This window comes from Peromyscus californicus, unplaced genomic scaffold (assembly GCF_007827085.1).
Source record: "Peromyscus californicus insignis strain IS unplaced genomic scaffold, ASM782708v3 Scaffold_5__1_contigs__length_169319896, whole genome shotgun sequence".
Classification (NCBI taxonomy): domain Eukaryota; kingdom Metazoa; phylum Chordata; class Mammalia; order Rodentia; family Cricetidae; genus Peromyscus; species Peromyscus californicus.
In genome coordinates, this window is record NW_026294573.1 from 130,815,388 (window position 1) to 130,833,507 (window position 18,120).

Genomic DNA, 18,120 nt, shown 5'->3' on the forward strand with positions numbered 1-18,120 from the left:
TGTGTGTGTGTGTATTTGTATGTGTGTATTTGTATGTGTGGTGTGCATGTGTGTGTGTGGTGCGATGTGTGCAAGTGGTGTGTGTGTGTGGTGTGTGTATGTGTGTTATATGTAAATAATGATCTCCAGTGGCCAAAATAATAAAACAATAAAGAAAGAAGAATATGGATATAATTACGTTTCTGGTGTCAAGATGTAACCTATGGCTACAACAATTAGAACAGTGAGGCATTGATGTAAGCACAGATGAGTGGTGTGAGTTGGGGCTAGAAGGAAACCTTCACATTTATATGGCCAATTAGCTTTTAGTTAATGTGGTTTGAGAGAGGAAGAAAACAACTTTAAAATACTTCGGCTGGAAGAGTAAAGTGACAAAAAAAATGAGTTCAGATCTGCTTTATACACTAAAAATGACTTTTAGATAAATATGAGTCCCAATTGTAAAAGCAGACTTTTAGACTTTTAACATAAAGTGCAGATTCATAATATTGTTCTTTGTAGAACTTTCCTGGAAATCACAATATTTACTAGGAAGAAAATAAAAAACGGTCAAACAAGGACTCGTTAAAGTTATGAGTTTCTCCTCACAAAGTAAATGAAAAGGAAAGAATAAGGAAGTTGAAGGCTTGCCACTCCATAGCCAGCAGCAGCCCGACAAGCGGCTGACGAAGGCTGCACCCAGCAAATCTGCAGAATCAACACAAAGGCATTTTGTGGTAGGACAACAGGCCTAAGAAAAATAGGCAAAGCTTGACAAAACCAAATAGACAAATGTGTAAGGAACATACAAGGGATGTCCCAAGGTCATCAGCCACCAGGTAAAAAGGACTTCAAGCACAGGTACCACATCTCACCAGCCCAAGTTAAAGACCAAACAATGAACACCCAAGTATGGAGCAATCAATTCTCTCAAGCATTGCTGAGAATGTGTCTGGACAGTTTCTTATACAGTTGAGTATATGCTTTCCTTATGACCTAAGATTCCCTGCAGGTTTCCAGGGGAAATAAAACTTGTCATGAATGTACTGGGTCAAAAAGTGGACTACTGAAAATACTCTCAGTAGAAAACCCTCCAAGGGCCAATCACTTGGTGATCCTATCAAGAGCTGTAGAATATCCACACAGTAGACCACTAGTCAGCAGTAAAAAGTGGAAGTGTCAGTGCATGTAAGAATATGGATGATCTTTATTGTCATCAACTGAGTTCTGTCCCCAGAATCCTCTATGTTATTGATAGCCTAACCCAATGTTATTGCAACCTGAGATAGAACTCTTAGAAAATAATCAACTTTAAATGCAGTCGTATGCGGTGTGTGCTAATTAGATAGGATTGACACTTGTTAGGAGAGAAATTTCTCTCACAATCTCCAAGTACACGTGAAGGTTAAGATATTTGAATATACAGTGAGTGTGTGCTAACTGGATCCTGAACTTGGCCACTTAAGCCTCTAGAACTGTGAGTGACCCAAGGCATTCACTAACACTGTTGAGCAAATGAAACCAAACGGCAATGATTGCATTCACAATTAAATTAATAATAATACATTTAAGAACAGGTAAATTTAATGGTCAATAGTTCAGAATAGTAGAGGGTGAGGGACTGACTTGATATTGGCACAAGTGAACTTCCTGGGGTGATGGAAATATTTTATACTGATGCACAGATATATCCAACTCACAAAACATATATGGTCTGTGTATTTCATTACATGTTACACATCTAAAAAGCACTAATTCTTCTGTGGAATAAACCATAATAGTATAATATTAAGAGCCAAAATTAAACTGAACATTTGATGTTCCTGAAATGAAATTGTGATGATATTGAAATTTCTAATTTTTAGTGGATTCATTTCTACATTTTGGAACTCGATCCAATTTTACCTCACACATTTCAATGCTGGTTTGTAAGGTGCATAAATATTAAGTATCATTATATCTTTTTGAAGCATCGACACTTTCATCATTATTAAATCTCCTTCTCTATCCCTGAAGCTTGTGCTACTCTGACATTTGGTTAGCCTAGAATATAGGTGCTCTTGCTATCAGGGTCAGTACCATTTGTCTTTCTATATTCATGTATATTAATCACTATGCAACTTTTTTTTACTAAAAGAATAATTCTTAGAGAATATAATCCAATTATGATAACTCTGACAACCTAAGTTTCTAATTAGGTGTAATTTAGGCTTCTGAGACTTAAATTAGTGGCTGATGTAATTATATTAGTAGCCACCATTTCTGGTTTGATTTATATGACTTGTCTTTGAATTTTATTCTTATTATCTTCAACCTTTCTTCAAGCTCTTGGGTTTTTTGTTTGTTTGCTTTTAGTTTTATGTGTTTTTTAAATTATTGATGGGTTTTGGTGGGACTGGAAGGCAGAGGAGGGTGTATTTTGAGACAGGGTCTCACTATGGAGCCTTAGCTGATCTGAAACTTTCAATGTAGCCGAAGCTCCTCTCCAGCTTCCAATCCTCCTATCTCAAGTGCCCAGGTGCTGAGATTACACAGTCCTGTTCACATACACTCTGCTTGTCTCCTGCTTTTCACTTCTGTTATCTATTTTATGTGCATTAGGCTTTGCTAGCATCGTGTATCTATGTGTACTATGTTCATGCCTTGTACGCACAAATGCCAGAGAAGGTATCAGGATCACTGGAAGTGGATTTACAGATGGCTGTGAGCCACCATGTGGGTGCTAGGAATTGAACCCAGGTCCCCTGGAAGAGCAGCAAGTGTTGCTAAATGCAGTTCCATCGCTCCAGCCCCAGTGCCTTGCTCTCAATTGAACATTTATGTGATTAAGTTTTTCCCCTTTCTTATCAAATCTGCAGTCTTTCTTTCTTAGGATCTACAGCAGAGTTTGTAATTTTTCCATTCCAGGCAATTATATACATTATGGAATTTGGGGCTGATGGGGGCTGTTTCTCTCCCACTTCAATGCTTTAAATATTTCACTTATCTTTCTTCATGTGGACACAATTTCTGACAAGGTGGGAGGTAATTTTAAGTTTTTCTTTTAGTTTCTTTCAAGGTTTATTCTTTTGTTTGATTTTCTACACTTTGCATATAATCTGCCTAACTATAATGTTATGGTCACTCATCCTGTCTAGTGTTTCTGAGAATCCTGATTCTGTATTACATTAACCTGGGGGGAAGTTTTCAGTTGTTGTTTCAAATATCATTTCTGTTCACTACTTCCTTCCTTCCTTCCTTCCTTCCTTCCTTCCTTCCTTCCTTCCTTCCTTCCTCCCTCCCTCCCTCCCTCCCTCCCTCCCTTCCTTCCTCCTTTTCTCCCTCCTTCCTTTCCTCCACTGGCATTCCCATTATGCTCTTTTCTTTTTCTTTTTTTTTGTAGTTGTTCCACAGTTCTTGGGCATTCTAATCTTTTTATTTTTCCACTTTTTTCCTTTTATTGATAAATCCTGCATCTTGAAGATCCTTTCTTCAACCAAGCTCCCATGCTCAGCCTACCAAGGAGACCATCAAGACTCTCCTCCATTTCTCTTACAATGTGTATGATAGCCAAGAGTTCTCCTTGATTCTTAGAATTTCTGCTGTGGATATACTGACCACCTATACTTGCATTATGACGAAATTGTCTATTAAAGTCTTTAGTGTAATAATCATGGATTTAAAAAGCATAGTCAGTAACCCACCAGCCTGTCACATCAGAATCTGCTTGTGATTTTTACACTCTTTAAATTGATGGGTTTGTTTCTGGCTCATTGTCTTTTAGTTGCTTCATAACTGCTTTCTGCAGGCAGACATGAGGCACTAGATAGAAGGAACTGTGGAAGGTAAGCCTTCCAGAATGGAATGCTAGGGAAGACATTGGGAGTTTGCAGTGCTTTGCAGTTCTGTGCTGGAGGCTCCCTCTTCCAAGTTCACCTTTGGGAAAGATGAAATAATTGGGGAAATTTAAGTTCAATCAAAAGCAAAGAGAATGGTTTGCTTAGATAATAACATCACATTTTAAGACTCTCTTAAACATTCTCTTTTCTGTGTGTGCCATAAGATAAGGAGTTGAATAATAGAAAAAAATCACAAGAAAACACCTACAGATCTGTAACGTAAATGTCAGTGCATCAGGGTAGGAGAGGTGCTTAGTGGATAAAAGTGCTCACTGTTCATGCAGAAGGCCCAAGGTTGGTTCCCAGCACCCATGTCTGTCAGATCTCAATTGCCTATAACTCCTGGGAGTCTGGTGCCCTCTTCTGTACCTGGAGGTACCGACATACATGTGGGGACACACACAAACTGGTACTCATGCATACACATAAATTTTAGAAAATCCCCAAATTTGAAAACTTAATGCATTAGAAATTTTATAATTTTGTGAAAATAAAATAGATAGATATAAATTTGATGAAATTTACATATTTAAATAAAAGTTGACCATTATACTTAATGTTTACATGATTCATGGAATTTAGCTTTTACAATCCTCATTCATGGTAAATGACATCACTACTTTGCAGTTGAGGCTCAGAGAGATCTAGTGACCTGGACAAGGTCATAGCCCTTGGCAGGTATAGGACCCAAATATTGTGTAACAAGCATATCATGGAACCCTGCATGCACATAGACACACATGCATAAGTATAATACATGTAGCAAGCATACTATAGTACTGTGCATGCATGTAGACACACAGTGCTAAGATATTGGAAGAGAGCAGTGTTTTACAGTGCTATTATATGGTATAGTATTCTTTTTGCATAGACTGTACAAGCATATAAGCTATGTTACAATCTATATGACAGGTACGCTCTCTATGTAACAGGATATAGTATTGTGCATACACACAGACACACATACAAAGGCATAATTTATTTCCCTCATCTGCAACATATGAACGCCATTCAGAGGACCATAGTATAGGCTGAGAGAGTGACAATGTGTGGAACAGCACTTGTTGCATGGTACTACGGAAATGTTTAATGGGTGTTTGTTATTTTCTCCACTTTTTTCCTTAACCATTTTACTGTGTAGAATTCGTGTATTTAATTTCAAGTTTTTAGTTTTTAACATAGCTTAACAAAACTCAAGTTTAATCCCTAGTTCTAGCCTTCTTCATGGTAAGAATTATACTTTAAACACCCGTTTCTATTTATTTCTTCCCCAGTCCATTCCATTTTCATGTTTATTTTCTAGAATTTTAATTTGACCTTGTATTTAAATTCTTGGAACTTCACTTCATGTTTAAAGTCAGACTTTCTTTGGATTTGCTAGCATACCCTTCTAATAACAGATATGGTACAAACATTTCATTTCCATTACATTTCTTCCTTTTGGGTTCATTTTCCTGACTTCTCAAAAGTATCCTTCAATGGTTTCTTCCACTAGATTCTTTACTAACCCTCTCTGATTCTCAGATAACACCCCAATTTGTCCCATGATTCCAGAAAGGTAGTCATTTCTCATCAGCAACCCATTTGTGACAAGATTCTCCATGTGATTTCTCTTCCCTGACTTATAACTATGTCTTAATATCCTCATCAAATGCTTTTAAGTAAAACATCATCATTAAATAGTACATACACAGACAAGACTGTAGAAAAAACGATCAATCAGGTCTAATGTACTTACTGGTAGATTTGTAAATGTCAACATTTTGTTAAAATTTTCTTAAGTAATTTTTTTAGAAAAAAAATGCAGTTAGTTCTCTCCTCCTTCTAATTCCAGTCCCTCACCCCGGTCCTCTCTGGAAATAGTGACAGCACCAAGCTGTTTTTTGCTCTTTTATTCCATTGTTTCAGATGGTGGAGAATGAAACTATAACAATTCACATTTTAAAAACAACTATGCACACAACATCATATTGTACATAGTGTTATAGTAGTTTCTTCGACAATGAATTGTATTGTGCTATACCTATAATTGTACATCTAGTGCATTCAGAATGACTGGTGTTCTGCATTCCATAGAATGAATATTATAAAATATATTTATCCACTTTCATCTTCATACTTTGATTAGTGTGTAAGTTTTTCAACCAAGTGGAGTACTGTCCAATCCAGAGTGCCTGCAAATATGTGAAGGCATCTTCATTTGCCAAAATATCTGGGATTGCTACTGGTTTCTATTATGCAAGTGCCAAGGATTTTAATACCCTGTATTGGGCAAAATGATTCTAGATAATAAAAAAATCCTCTTTCAGTTGCAAGTGATATTCCTGGAGATACACATTCAGTTTGTTTAAATATTATTTTTCTTTCATGTGTTTGGATGTTTTGCTACTGTGTATGCATTGTGTGCAATGTGTATACAGTGCCTGTGGAGGCCAGAAGAAGGATTTGAATGCCCTCAAATTGGAGTTAGAAAAGGTTGTGAACTGTCATGTGGGTGTTGAAAATAAAACCTGGGTCCTCTACAAAAGCGCTAAGTGCTGTTAGCTGATCAGCAATCTCTCCGACCCCATAACACACATTCTTAAAGAGAATACACACATGTGAATTTTCTGACTCACGTAGCAGAAACATGTGTTTCTGGAGTCATTGAACCAATTTACCCTGATGCCACAGTGGATGATGATTGCTGTTTTACTATAAATTTGACTCTGCATGATGGCAGCAATTTATTTAAATTTTAAAAAAAACTTTGTCAATTTGTTAATGCTTTATTAAAAAATCCCATTCCACTCTTGGGTTTTTCCTATAACTCTGATATGTAGTTATATTGTCCATTGATATTTTTAGTTCCAATGGCTTTACTTTAATGTCTAGTCACATACTACATTTGAATTCAAATTCATCTGTTGCTATTTCCTTCCTATTTTTCATTCTTCCATTCTGGATTATGGATATCCTTTTGTTTGTCTATTTAACCATTTTATTTAGTCTTTAAACATACATTATAATAAAATTGGATCCATCCTCAAATGATCTTTAAAGGTCAACTGAATTTCCCTCCCACACCTACCACCAGGTTCAGTTGTGCTAGCCATCATCCACTCTTCTATCAGCATACACTCCCTTCAACAGTACAGCACATGATCTTTCACTTTCTTCTCCTCGATGCTGTTTTGAGAGAGACAAGGTCTCTCTACATAGCCCAGGCTGTCCAGGAGTTTTCTATGTAGACCAGGATAACCTCAAAGTCACAGGTATCCACTTGCCTCTGCCTTCTGAGGGCTGAAAATAAAAATATGAGCCCCCACATCTGACATTGTTCATTTTCTACTGTGCATGGGTCCTTATTGTTTGATTTTATACACAAGCCAGTTTTAATGATATTAGAGTTACTAGTAATTTTGCAAGAAATGATTCTGTAAATCCCCTGATTATCATCTTGAAACTTATTAACAGTTCGAACTTTGTGAGCTTGAGAGGAAGTTGTGACGTTGTTGTATAGATCGCATGTAGCATATGAATCAAAGGAAGAAGCACAGTGTGCTATGGAGATCCCAGGATCCCGCTCAGGAGGAGCATGTGGTGGGATGGGAGAGAGTGTGCGACATCTCTGAGGCTCGCTGAAGATGAGGACCACACATGCAGACCATGACCACAAGGCTCCACGGATGAGGACAGTGGTTGGTTAACTACTTCTGTTCTCCCTCTTGGTCAAACTTACATTAAAACTTCTTGTAGAGAACCACAAATTCATTGGATTCTTAAACTAAACACGTTTTCTAATGTAATTTGTAGGTACAATGTATTCTGTCCTCAAATGACCTGTGGAAATCAATTGAATTTCCATGTTATGGCTAACACAAGCTTCACTGATGCTCGCCATCCCCTGGTCTAACTCTATCAGCACACACTCCCGTCTACAGAAATCCATTCCTATTAGTTGATAGGAAACCATGCTTGGTTTCTCATAACATAAGAATGCTTATAATAAATTTTCTCAAACCCAAGTTGTTAAATTTATTTTTGACTGTAGTTGTAAGTCATCTACATATAAAAAAGCTGTAAATATCTATGAGAAAGTGTTTATTTTATTGAATTCCACTGCATTAATAAATTCATGGTGAGTGATGGTGTCTTGGATCTATGCAATGCCTGAATTTTACTTCTAAAAGTACTTTCTTTTCCTGAATTGTAAAATAAATTTTGCTAGCTTTTGTGTTTTCTAATTATCTTGCTACCTATTTATATTTGGATTTTCTTGGGCAGCAAATAGTCTTAGGCATATAATTTTATAGTGAAAAAAAACTATTAACTTTCATTGTGCATGAATCGTTCTCTTATAAATTAAATTGCCTAATTATCTGATTCCTTGAAAAAGCCAATTCTAAGATTGATACCCAAAAATTTGACCAAAATGATCTACATTTAAAAGAAAAGACTTACAGACTGCTTCACAATGGTCTAGATTCAAATTACTGTGTATCGAATCTATAATGAAACTGCTTATCCAAGGAAATAGGTGTTTTATTAGGACAAGGATGTTACTGTGTCTTTTTGGTGCTTCCTTGCTGCATGCCCACCCAGATGCTGCAGGTAAGTAGAACACCCCCACTTTGCTTTCGAGGGCTGTTAGAATGTGCTTAATTTTCTCACATAGTGCCTGCCACCCAGCAAGCTCTGGATAAATGTGTGACTTCAGCAATCAGCTTCCCAAAGAGGAGTTGAGAGTCCTTGGTGTTCTGAGAATATTTGCAACTTTCCCCTTATGGTTTCTACTTAGTTTTCAGTCCACAGAAGCCCATCCCCTTTCCCCCCACATGCTGTTTTATGTTAGGAGATTTGAATGCTGGAGCTTCTCAATCAGGTGCCCATGGCATACACAGAACAACAGTGGACAGGCCCTTGGCAGACAGAGATGCAAGACTGAGAATTGAGAACAGATGGTTAAGAAATACTTTTAAATATTCTCAGCCTTGATATTTTGGCCACTTGAGCAACAATGACCACATAACTAGAAAAAGATTAAGTGGAAAATTTCTGCATGAAATACAAACTGATGCTTAAAATGCTCATGGCTGCCATCTATCTGTCGTCATTCATGAATTCTGAATGCTAATACTGGAAAAAAAAGTTATAGAAGAGCAGATGGGAATGCTGTACTAACCCTGCCCACTCTTGTTCTTAGTCAACACAGACCAAAATGCGACTGTCTCTTCAGGGGTCATGTATGTGTTCTCCCTGACTTAGGTGGAATTAGATGATTGCTTATTCTTCATGTTATTGGGGGCTTCAACTATAACTTGGTGACTAGCTCTAAATATAACTAATTTAATATTTTCCTTTAAATCTTAGAAAGCAAATATATATTGCATTCATTTTTGCAAAACTAAAATACATCTATCATAAAATAATATACAATTTCCACCAAAAACTGGGAAAGAAAATTGCTAACCTACTAGTCCCCACGTTTTGTCTCATCATAAAATGTGCCAGTATGGAGAGTTTAATTACCTGAATATTTGTAATTGTTAGAAAGATGAATGGTAAGGTGGTGATGAAGAGATAGGAATGGAAAAACACTGGTAAAGTAAGGAATTTTTAGTCTTTTAGCAAAAGACATTTGCTCATTAAATATAATTATAATTAGATAACAGTGCCACTGAAGGATTTTGATCTTATAACCAGTCACCTGTTAAGGTCAGCTACATCTTGTGATAGATAATCAACTACAGAACCAAATGAGGCAGTTCCATGCATATGCATAGGAATTCAACAATATAGAAAACAGGATACTGCTAAAATTGAGTAGAATGAAAGACAAAAATCAAGCAGATACAGACCCATGTGGCATAGCAATATTAAGATGGAAAAGGCACCTGGGGGAGAGATTGCCATCTTCACAGAAAAGAGAGTGGCATCACAGGGTGTCAGGTGGCAGAACTGAGTTGTCATATGAGAAGATGGAGTGGGGAAGGATGAAGCTATGAAAGCGGGCACTCATTGAAAACAGAATATGATAAGATTTTCATTTTTGAAATGTTCCTGCTGGTTGCATAGTGGTAGAAGTGAGAGTCATCTTTAGATCTGAAGGTCAAAAGTGAGAGTGCAGGAATCCAGACGGAACCTGATTCTACCAGCAAGGTGGGGGAGATGGAGGAGACCAAGATGATTTTGAGATGTCTGTGTGGAGGGGGGTGTCACTGACACAGAAAAGGAATATGGGTGGGGGAAAGTAATTTTCAATATTGGAATGAGAATTTCACATTAATATAGTTTAAAAGTATTTTGATGCATCCTGTAAAGCATAACACCTATGAGTAAGTCTGTAAGTTGGGGTGGAATTGGTAAAGGGGAAATTTGGTCCTGCTGAAAACTGTTAAAACTGTTCAGAGAGTATGAAAAATAATAGAGAGACACAGGCAGGAACTTGAAAATGATATACTAGTCCCATGGTAAAGAATCACTCTCCTTTAGTTGTCATAGAAGAACATGGGACCTATGTCAACACAGAAGCCCTGTCTATGGGAAGAGATTACCCACACATGTTTCATGATATTCTCAGGTATCTACAGATGCCTCAGCTTCAAAAATTATAAATCTGAGTATGATGTAGGCATAAAGTAAACTCACATCCAGAAGCAACAAAGCTTTCGTAAAGGAAGGAGCTCAAGGAGTAATTAAAACACAGGGAGGGCATGACTGCAGTAGACTGCCCTAAGAGTTGCTCCACATGGCTGCAGGAGCTGTGCGTAGAAGAATTTATGGAGATGCTGTCCAAGCAGAGAGGTCCACAACAGAAATCTGGATTTATATGAGGCCAATAGAGAACATGGAACCATTCTCACCAAGGGGTTCATTCTGTAGGAAGCAAAACCCGGAAAACGATGGACCCTCAACAGACTGACAGAGGTCAGACAGAGGGCTTTGCAATTCCCACTAAATGGCACAGAGGACAATCACAGCAAGGGAGCCATAATGTCTTTTGATTTGTTTCATTTTGTTTTGTTCGCATGTGAAATATTACTATCATGTTAGTGTAGATAATATTATGAAGAGAAAAAGAGAAAAACACGCAGGCAAATACATGAAAAACTTCACAGGAGCCCGAAAGGGGAAAAATAGGAAGTTTTATTTCTGGCCATTATATTCGCTAAGTTTTATTTTTAAGATGTCAAGTTTTATAGTTTCATGTTGTGAACACTTTACTCAAATACTCACCTCTCATTATCTTTTGTTATTTGTAGCTCTGAGACCAGGGTCGAAATTAATACAAAGGTTTTGTCTTCACCTAATCATTGGGAAAAAAGAAAGCATAATATTAGAATGAGTCAGTCACATGGGCAGCCATTCTTTTGGGTGGTTCCCAATGCCTCTGCTGCACTTTGAAACCAATAAAGACATTTATTTTCACCCAACATTTAGTAAGTTCTTTCTATCATCTTACTCTATGGAAGAGATAAAGCTAGGCACCCTTTATCACATTCTGAATCTCTGATTATTTGGAATTTGAAATGAAAATGTGAGTAATTTAATATGCATGTTTACTTTGAAGGCTTCCAGGCAACAGAGGACACTGAGAGGAATATATATATATATATATATATATATATATATATATATATATATATATATATATATAGAGAGAGAGAGAGAGAGAGAGAGAGAGAGAGAGAGAGAGAGTTGTATATACTAAATGACCAGCAATATACATGTGCGGTTTCCTGTGGAAAGCTTTATCACATAAAATTGAAACATAAGAATGTGAACCTGTTTCATGTAGACCTGCTCCTGTGTGTGGTTCTTTCAACAAACTGGAACTCCTTGAGGGTTAAGATTTGGGTTTTTCTGTCTTTACACCTAATTACTTAGCATGGTAATTGGAATAGTGTTGGCATGCCAAGGATCTATGGAATGTTAAAACATAAATATTTTCCAAGAAAATTAGGATTCCTATTCATATCCCAACCTTCATAGTTACACATGATTGCTAAACCTACATCAAAATGTGATATATTACCAAGGTGGTTTGAATGAGAAATTCCCCTCATAGGTTCATTTATTGAACACTTGGTCCTCTGCTGGTAGAGTTGTTTGGGAGGTTATGGAGCCCTTAGGAGGTAGGACCTTGCTGGAGGACACATGCCATTGGGGTCAGTCTTTAAGTGTTTCTGTTCTTGCTGTGTGTTCCTGTGTACAGATGAAATATGATCTGTCTGTTTCCTGCTCATGCTGCCATACAATGCCTTCCCCACCATGATAGACTGTACCCCTCTGTAAACAGAAACCAAAATAAACGCTTTCTTCCTTGAGTTGACTTTGGTCATGGTATTTTACACAGCAAAAAAAACCCCCCCAAAAAACCCTAAACTAATTACTATATTATTACTAATTACTATAACTTTTAAAAAACAAATACCTTGAATGTCATTTTACATTTTGAGTCCCCATTACTGTATTAGCAAAACAATAACTTTCAAAGATGTATAAATCTGTTGTTTGGAGGGGACCACCATACAGTTACTCACCCTAACACATTTGCTTTAGTACTAATGCAGCCTCATCTTTTATACTTTGATTAATTTAAGAAGTTTTAGGAAAGTAATCTAAGTTGGTCAGTAGCCAGACAATTCTTAGGAAACAAGAAATGTGGTGATATTTTATTTGTGCTGAAATGTGGTGATATTTTATTTGTGCTTTAATAAAGCTTGCCTGGAGATCAAAGGAAAATGCCAGCCATTTTAAGTAAACAAAGAAGTCAGGCAGCACATGCCCTTAATCCAATCACTTATCAGGCAGGGTCTCTGTGTGTTCAAGGCCATACTAGGAAACAGAGCCAAGCGTCATAACACAGGCCTTTAATCCCTGTACCAACCATAGAGACCTGGAGATCTGTACAGACAGACAGTGACAAGGAAGTGAGGTAGCTGGGCCAAGATAGCCAATGAGATTGCAGAATAGCAAGGCAATAAAGGCGTGGGTAAGACAGGAAGTAGCTGGCATTTGGAAGCTGCAGAGTTGGTGAGATAAGGTTGGCTAGTGGCTTTCCCTATTTCCCTGATCTAAGGTTTTCACCCTTATATTTGGCTCCATGTTTTTTATTTAATAAGACCATCTAGAAATTCATCTACAAAGAAATATAATAATTAAGATGCAATTTACACTCCAAACAAGGAAGTATATGCAAAGCTATATGAAGCAATATGCTGTAGCCATAGATAGCTCTCTGTAGTTTGAAGAAACTGGGTACATTTCAGGGTTGTAATGTCTCTAAATAAGTCCAACTCTAATTAGAGAGAAGATATGGGATTATATCATGAAAGTAAAGTATACACACACACACACACACACACACACACACACTACATTATACATATAGCCTTTTATTAGCAGCATTGTAAGAATCTCACAGGGACCATACCCAAAATCTGTGGAAGTTTAAAGTACAAGCCTTAGGAGTTTTAAAATGTGTTTTCTTGTTTCCTTACATAGGATGAACTGTAGGTCCTAGTGGGTTAAAGAGAACTCAAATGAAATCCAGCTAGGACATTTTAGAGGGTGTGTGATTCGTGTTTTAGATTATTTGCTTGAGAGAGTTAAAATTGGAATAGGAGAAAAGGCATTGCCCATTCTCAGTATGTGTCTGATGTTATATTCTGTTTCACTTGTACTTAAGTAAAACATGCTCTAGTTTAAAAAGCCTTCTCAGATGAGTGAGAAAATTGATATTTGCTTAAATAATAATGTGACTGATGAGAGATGCAACAAAAAATGCAGACAAAGTTTTAGGAGGCATCGAGGAAGGAGCCAATAGTATTATTAGAAAAAAAAAAAAACGGGTATAAGAAGAAAGGGTGAACATATTTAGCTTCCCAAAATCTGAAAGGGTTTTTTGTGTCATGTTTAGCATTGACTACAACAAGATGGTGTCTGCAAAGAAATATTCCACTTTATTTATATTCTCAAATAAAAATGTATGTAAATGCTGATCGTGTGTTTCCTTAGCTAAGCTATGGATGGTTCTTCATGAGGTAAGTCTTCTAAGTACTTCATAAGTACTCTATGCTGTGTTAGTATAAAGACCATCCGTAAATAGTTCTCATTTATAGCAATTTTTACCTTTAAAAATGAGCAAAGCAGCCAATTTTCAAAAACCTTGAAAAAAAAGACTATGACACTTCAAAGGAACAAAAATGAAATAAAGTATGCTTGATCATCAAAACTCCAGCCATTGGAAAGATGGCAATTTAATCACATAGTTTTTCAACTTCCATTCAAAGACAATACAACTGAAATGAGAAACCATTCCTAAAGTGGTTGTAAAATCTACTGACTCAGAATTCACCCTGGGAAATGCAGCAGGTCTGTAAGACAATAAACACATAGTACCTGATGCATGTGTTTTGTAGGCTAGCTCTAACTGCAGGAACGGGTATGGACTGGAATGGTTTGCAAGTGAGGGAATGACGTATGAAGACCCGCCAATGGGCTCATGTTCAGCTGATCTCTTAACTTGGGTTCCCTTGTCCTCCAACAAACCATCGCTTCTTAGGAGATTTGGGTTCCTTCTCTCTCTAAAGTGAGACGATAGTCCCAGTTATTCCAAATATTCTCCCCCTGTAGAAGAAGATCGTGTTATCAGAGAAATGTTGATGCAGGACAAAGATTACTTAAAATGAGTGGTTTTAAGGTCGAGTCACAGCCAATTGTTCCCTAAAAATTAAAATCAACAGGAGAGAGAATGCTGGCTTAGTGGTTAAGGGCCCTAGATGATTTTCTAGAAAACCTGGGTTCAGTTGCCAACACTCACATCAGGTGATTCACAACCACCTGTAACTCTAGCTCCAGGGCATCTAACACAGTCTGGCTTCCTTGAACCTGCACTCAAATAGTGCACATAAAAGCTCACAGACATATACACATACACCTAAACAAAAATGAATAAATAAACCTTTAAAAAATTAAAGTAACTAGATAATTTAAAAATAGGTAGCATTTTGTTCACTGAAAAGGTTTTTCACTATATTAAGTTTCCAGCAATCTGATTGACATGGTTAGCAGGGGCAGAGCTGAGAGGGATCTTGAATAGGACTTGATTTGCATTAGCAAGTATTTCTGAGTAATGTTTGTGTTTCTCTCTTGAATACTGAGGTGGGTAGACATAGACAATGAAGAGTTAGACAGTCATCTTTCTTCTGTGAATATCCCTGGACCTGATCCTTGGATCCCTCTAAGAATAAATAGCAGAAGTCATACTGGTTCACACTGGTTCACAGAGAAGTCATCTGGTTCACACTGCTGCTTTGTGGAAGATTTCTGCTGAATCAGTGCACAGAAACACAAAGGCAAGAGCTTCTGGTTGCCTTGATGGCCTTTCTCTTGGGGCCTGATTCTCACACCAGACACCAAGAAAACTCCCAGTAAAGCACTGTAAGTGATCCCTCCATCTCTTTAGTGTAATGAGAGCACCTAGAAATACCCACAGCAAGCTGTCCCATCACTTTCAGGTTCCTCACATCTCTTGCTTGTGTTTTAATTACTTTCTTTGCCCTACATTATTCCCTTTACCATTGTGTCCTTACCTGTCACGTGGCAACATCATGGACATCCTTTGACTTATCTCTAGCATATGGTTCCAGTGCTTTCAGAGTTGGATCCAATTCCATTTTTTAAAGCAAATCAAACCTGGCAATGACAAGGCTGCTCTCCAGTGCCTTAGATATCAGGCTAAAACCAAAAGGAAGCATTGTCTTCGTTCTCCAGACAGCTTCGGAACATTCCCTGTAAAACAGGTCCTCAGCTTTTAAGATAGAGAAGAAAGGGAGGAGAAGAGGAGAAAGGGGATCAGAGAGGAGGGGAAGGGAGCAAAATGGAACAGTGAACAGCTTAGAGGAAAGTTCAAGCTGCACATGAATAGGTAGTTAAAGTGGTCTAAATAGGAATCTTACTCAAGATCATTATTAAACATTATAGTACATTTAAAAAACTGGTTTTAATTTAGATTTATTTTATTCCTATAAGAATTTCCAAGACATTTCCAACTTTTTATGCACGGATACTTACTTTAGAGGTTTTGTTTTTAATTCTACATATAATTACATTATGTAGAACAGGCTGGTCTTGAACTCACAATGATCCTTCTAACTCAGATTCCAGAGTACTAGTTTTTTTGGCACTGCCTTAGAGTGTGTGTTTTAGTTTGAGTTCGGCCACCTGAGTTATGTGATAATGGGAAGTTTGATAGTTTTCATTTTTTATGTTTTTTTTCAGTAAATTATGTTAGTATATTTTAAATTTGAAGTAATTATTTGTGTTTCACAGTATTTACTATCAAGTTTATGATTGGCATGTGGAGATTTGCATTAGAGGACTGTCTTAGTTTGGATTCCTATTGCTCTGAAAAGACACCATGACCATGGCAACTTGTATATAAAGAAAACATTTAATTGAGGTGGCTTACTTACAGTTTCAGAGGTTCAGTTTATTATCATCATGACAGTGAGCATGGCAGGGTGCAGGCAGACATGGTGCCGGCTACATCTTGATCAGAAGGCAGCAGGCAGTGGACTGTGTCACTAGGAGTAGCTTAAGCATAGGAGACCTCAAAGCCCACCCTGATAGTAACACACTTCCTCCAAGGCCACACATCCTAATAGTGCCACTCTCTATGAGATTATGGGGGTCAATTATATTCAAACTACCACAAGGTATGTGAGAAATTTTATAGAGGCTCATCTCTTATTTATGCCCTACTTTTATATAAGAAGTTCTAAAAAAACTTCTTAAAGTTGAAACCAATAACACATTAAATCCATTTTTAAAAGTAACTAAGATCCAGAATAGGGCATAGGAAAGGGGATTTTTTTTAAAGAGCTGGCTAATGAACATTTCATTCTGTCACTGCAGGGGAAAACAGTCATAGATGAAAACCCTGCAATTAAGCATGGCTGTGTCCTAATAAAACTATTTAAAAGACAGACAGTGGATAAAGACTTGTGTACTTTCATTGCCAAGTTCCTTTGTAGGTAGTTTGCTTTTTCCTCTCTTTTTAATTTTTTGAATATATTATTTAAATTTTATTTTTGTGAGGTATTGGTATATTGAGCTTTAGTTAGTAGTAAGACTTTCCCAAATATCAAACATTAAAATTGCTAGGGGTATAAGGTTAATTATAAGAGTAGAATTTGAGGGCTAAGGTGTTCATTGAGGTAGGACTTCACTCTGTATTCTAGGTTGACCAGTTATCTTTTCAGATACATAACCATAGGTTTATTAAATCTTAAAAAATAATGTCCAGGTTCTATATCAGAGCCTTCAGTCTTTGTCTACTTGGCCTTACCAAAGAAGAAAACCCTGTTCTACTTATGTTCTGAAAGGAACAAAAGTCCTTTGATAGATAGAATACAGGATTAATCACAGCCTTTGACCACACACAGGTTGAGGCGAAGCAGTCTTGGAGGCTGCTCCTTCCACTATTGGGCTAAAGTTCTCAGACAAGGGCATGAAGGAAGAAAGGTATGCAAGAAATGGGAGAGGGAAAAGGCAAACAAGAACCCACGAAGACCGACTGGAGTCACACCTCATTTCTGGTAATGCACACATGCCCAAGACAAGACCTAGAGCAGACATCAGGCAAGAACTCTCGAGGCTTTGGGGACTGAGGTTTCCTGATCTCAGGGCAGGAACATCCTGTCCACTGCTTCCTTCGCTTTTCCCAGAACCCCTGCAGAGGTCTTTTGTATCCTGTATAAACTTGATCTCTACCAGAAGGGGATGCAGGGAAAAGCTTGCACTCAATTGACTGGATGCAGTAGTAACTCTGTAGCTGAATTCAGTAGCTGTCAAGAAATCATGAAGACAACGGCAGTTATTGTTATTAAGAATTAAACTTGCTGCCTCTACTTCAGGTCCTAAAATAGCTGGAGGACGGAACTGCTGACTGGAGTGTCTGGAAGCTGCTTCTGTAGAGCAGTTATGTCTCCTTCTCACTTGCAACTAGTTTAAATAATGGAGTGAAACTCCATGAAGAAGACTGAAGGATCTCCATGATGCTGTTAACACCAATGCGCTACCTATGGAGTTCCCTGACCATCTCCTCTCACTGCTCACTCCCCCAACCCTTCTCTCATGGCTCCTAAAGTCTCAAAATAATTGTCTGGAAACCTCAATTTCTTTTTATCAAAGACAGTTTTCTTCTTGGAAGCAAGCAGACACATTACCAGAAGACAAACATCAACATGAGATGAATGCAGAGTCACTGGGTACG

The 18,120-nt window shown here is 37.5% G+C and overlaps 1 protein-coding gene across 11 annotated transcripts in view; it reads left to right on the plus strand.

Annotated features, from left to right (window-relative positions):
* CUNH8orf34 (chromosome unknown C8orf34 homolog) overlaps nucleotides 1–18,120 on the plus strand; it is a 470,016-nt gene that overhangs the window by 170,637 nt on the left and 281,259 nt on the right. Inside the window, exon 8 of one of the 11 annotated variants that reach the window (XM_052716421.1) lies at nucleotides 3,442–7,997. The exons of the other annotated variants lie outside the window; for them this stretch is intronic. Coding sequence (XP_052572381.1) covers nucleotides 3,442–3,545 — 104 coding nt within the window. The 3' untranslated portion in view covers nucleotides 3,546–7,997. Of the gene's footprint in view, nucleotides 1–3,441; nucleotides 7,998–18,120 lie in introns of those variants that run through there. 11 annotated transcript variants of the gene reach the window in all.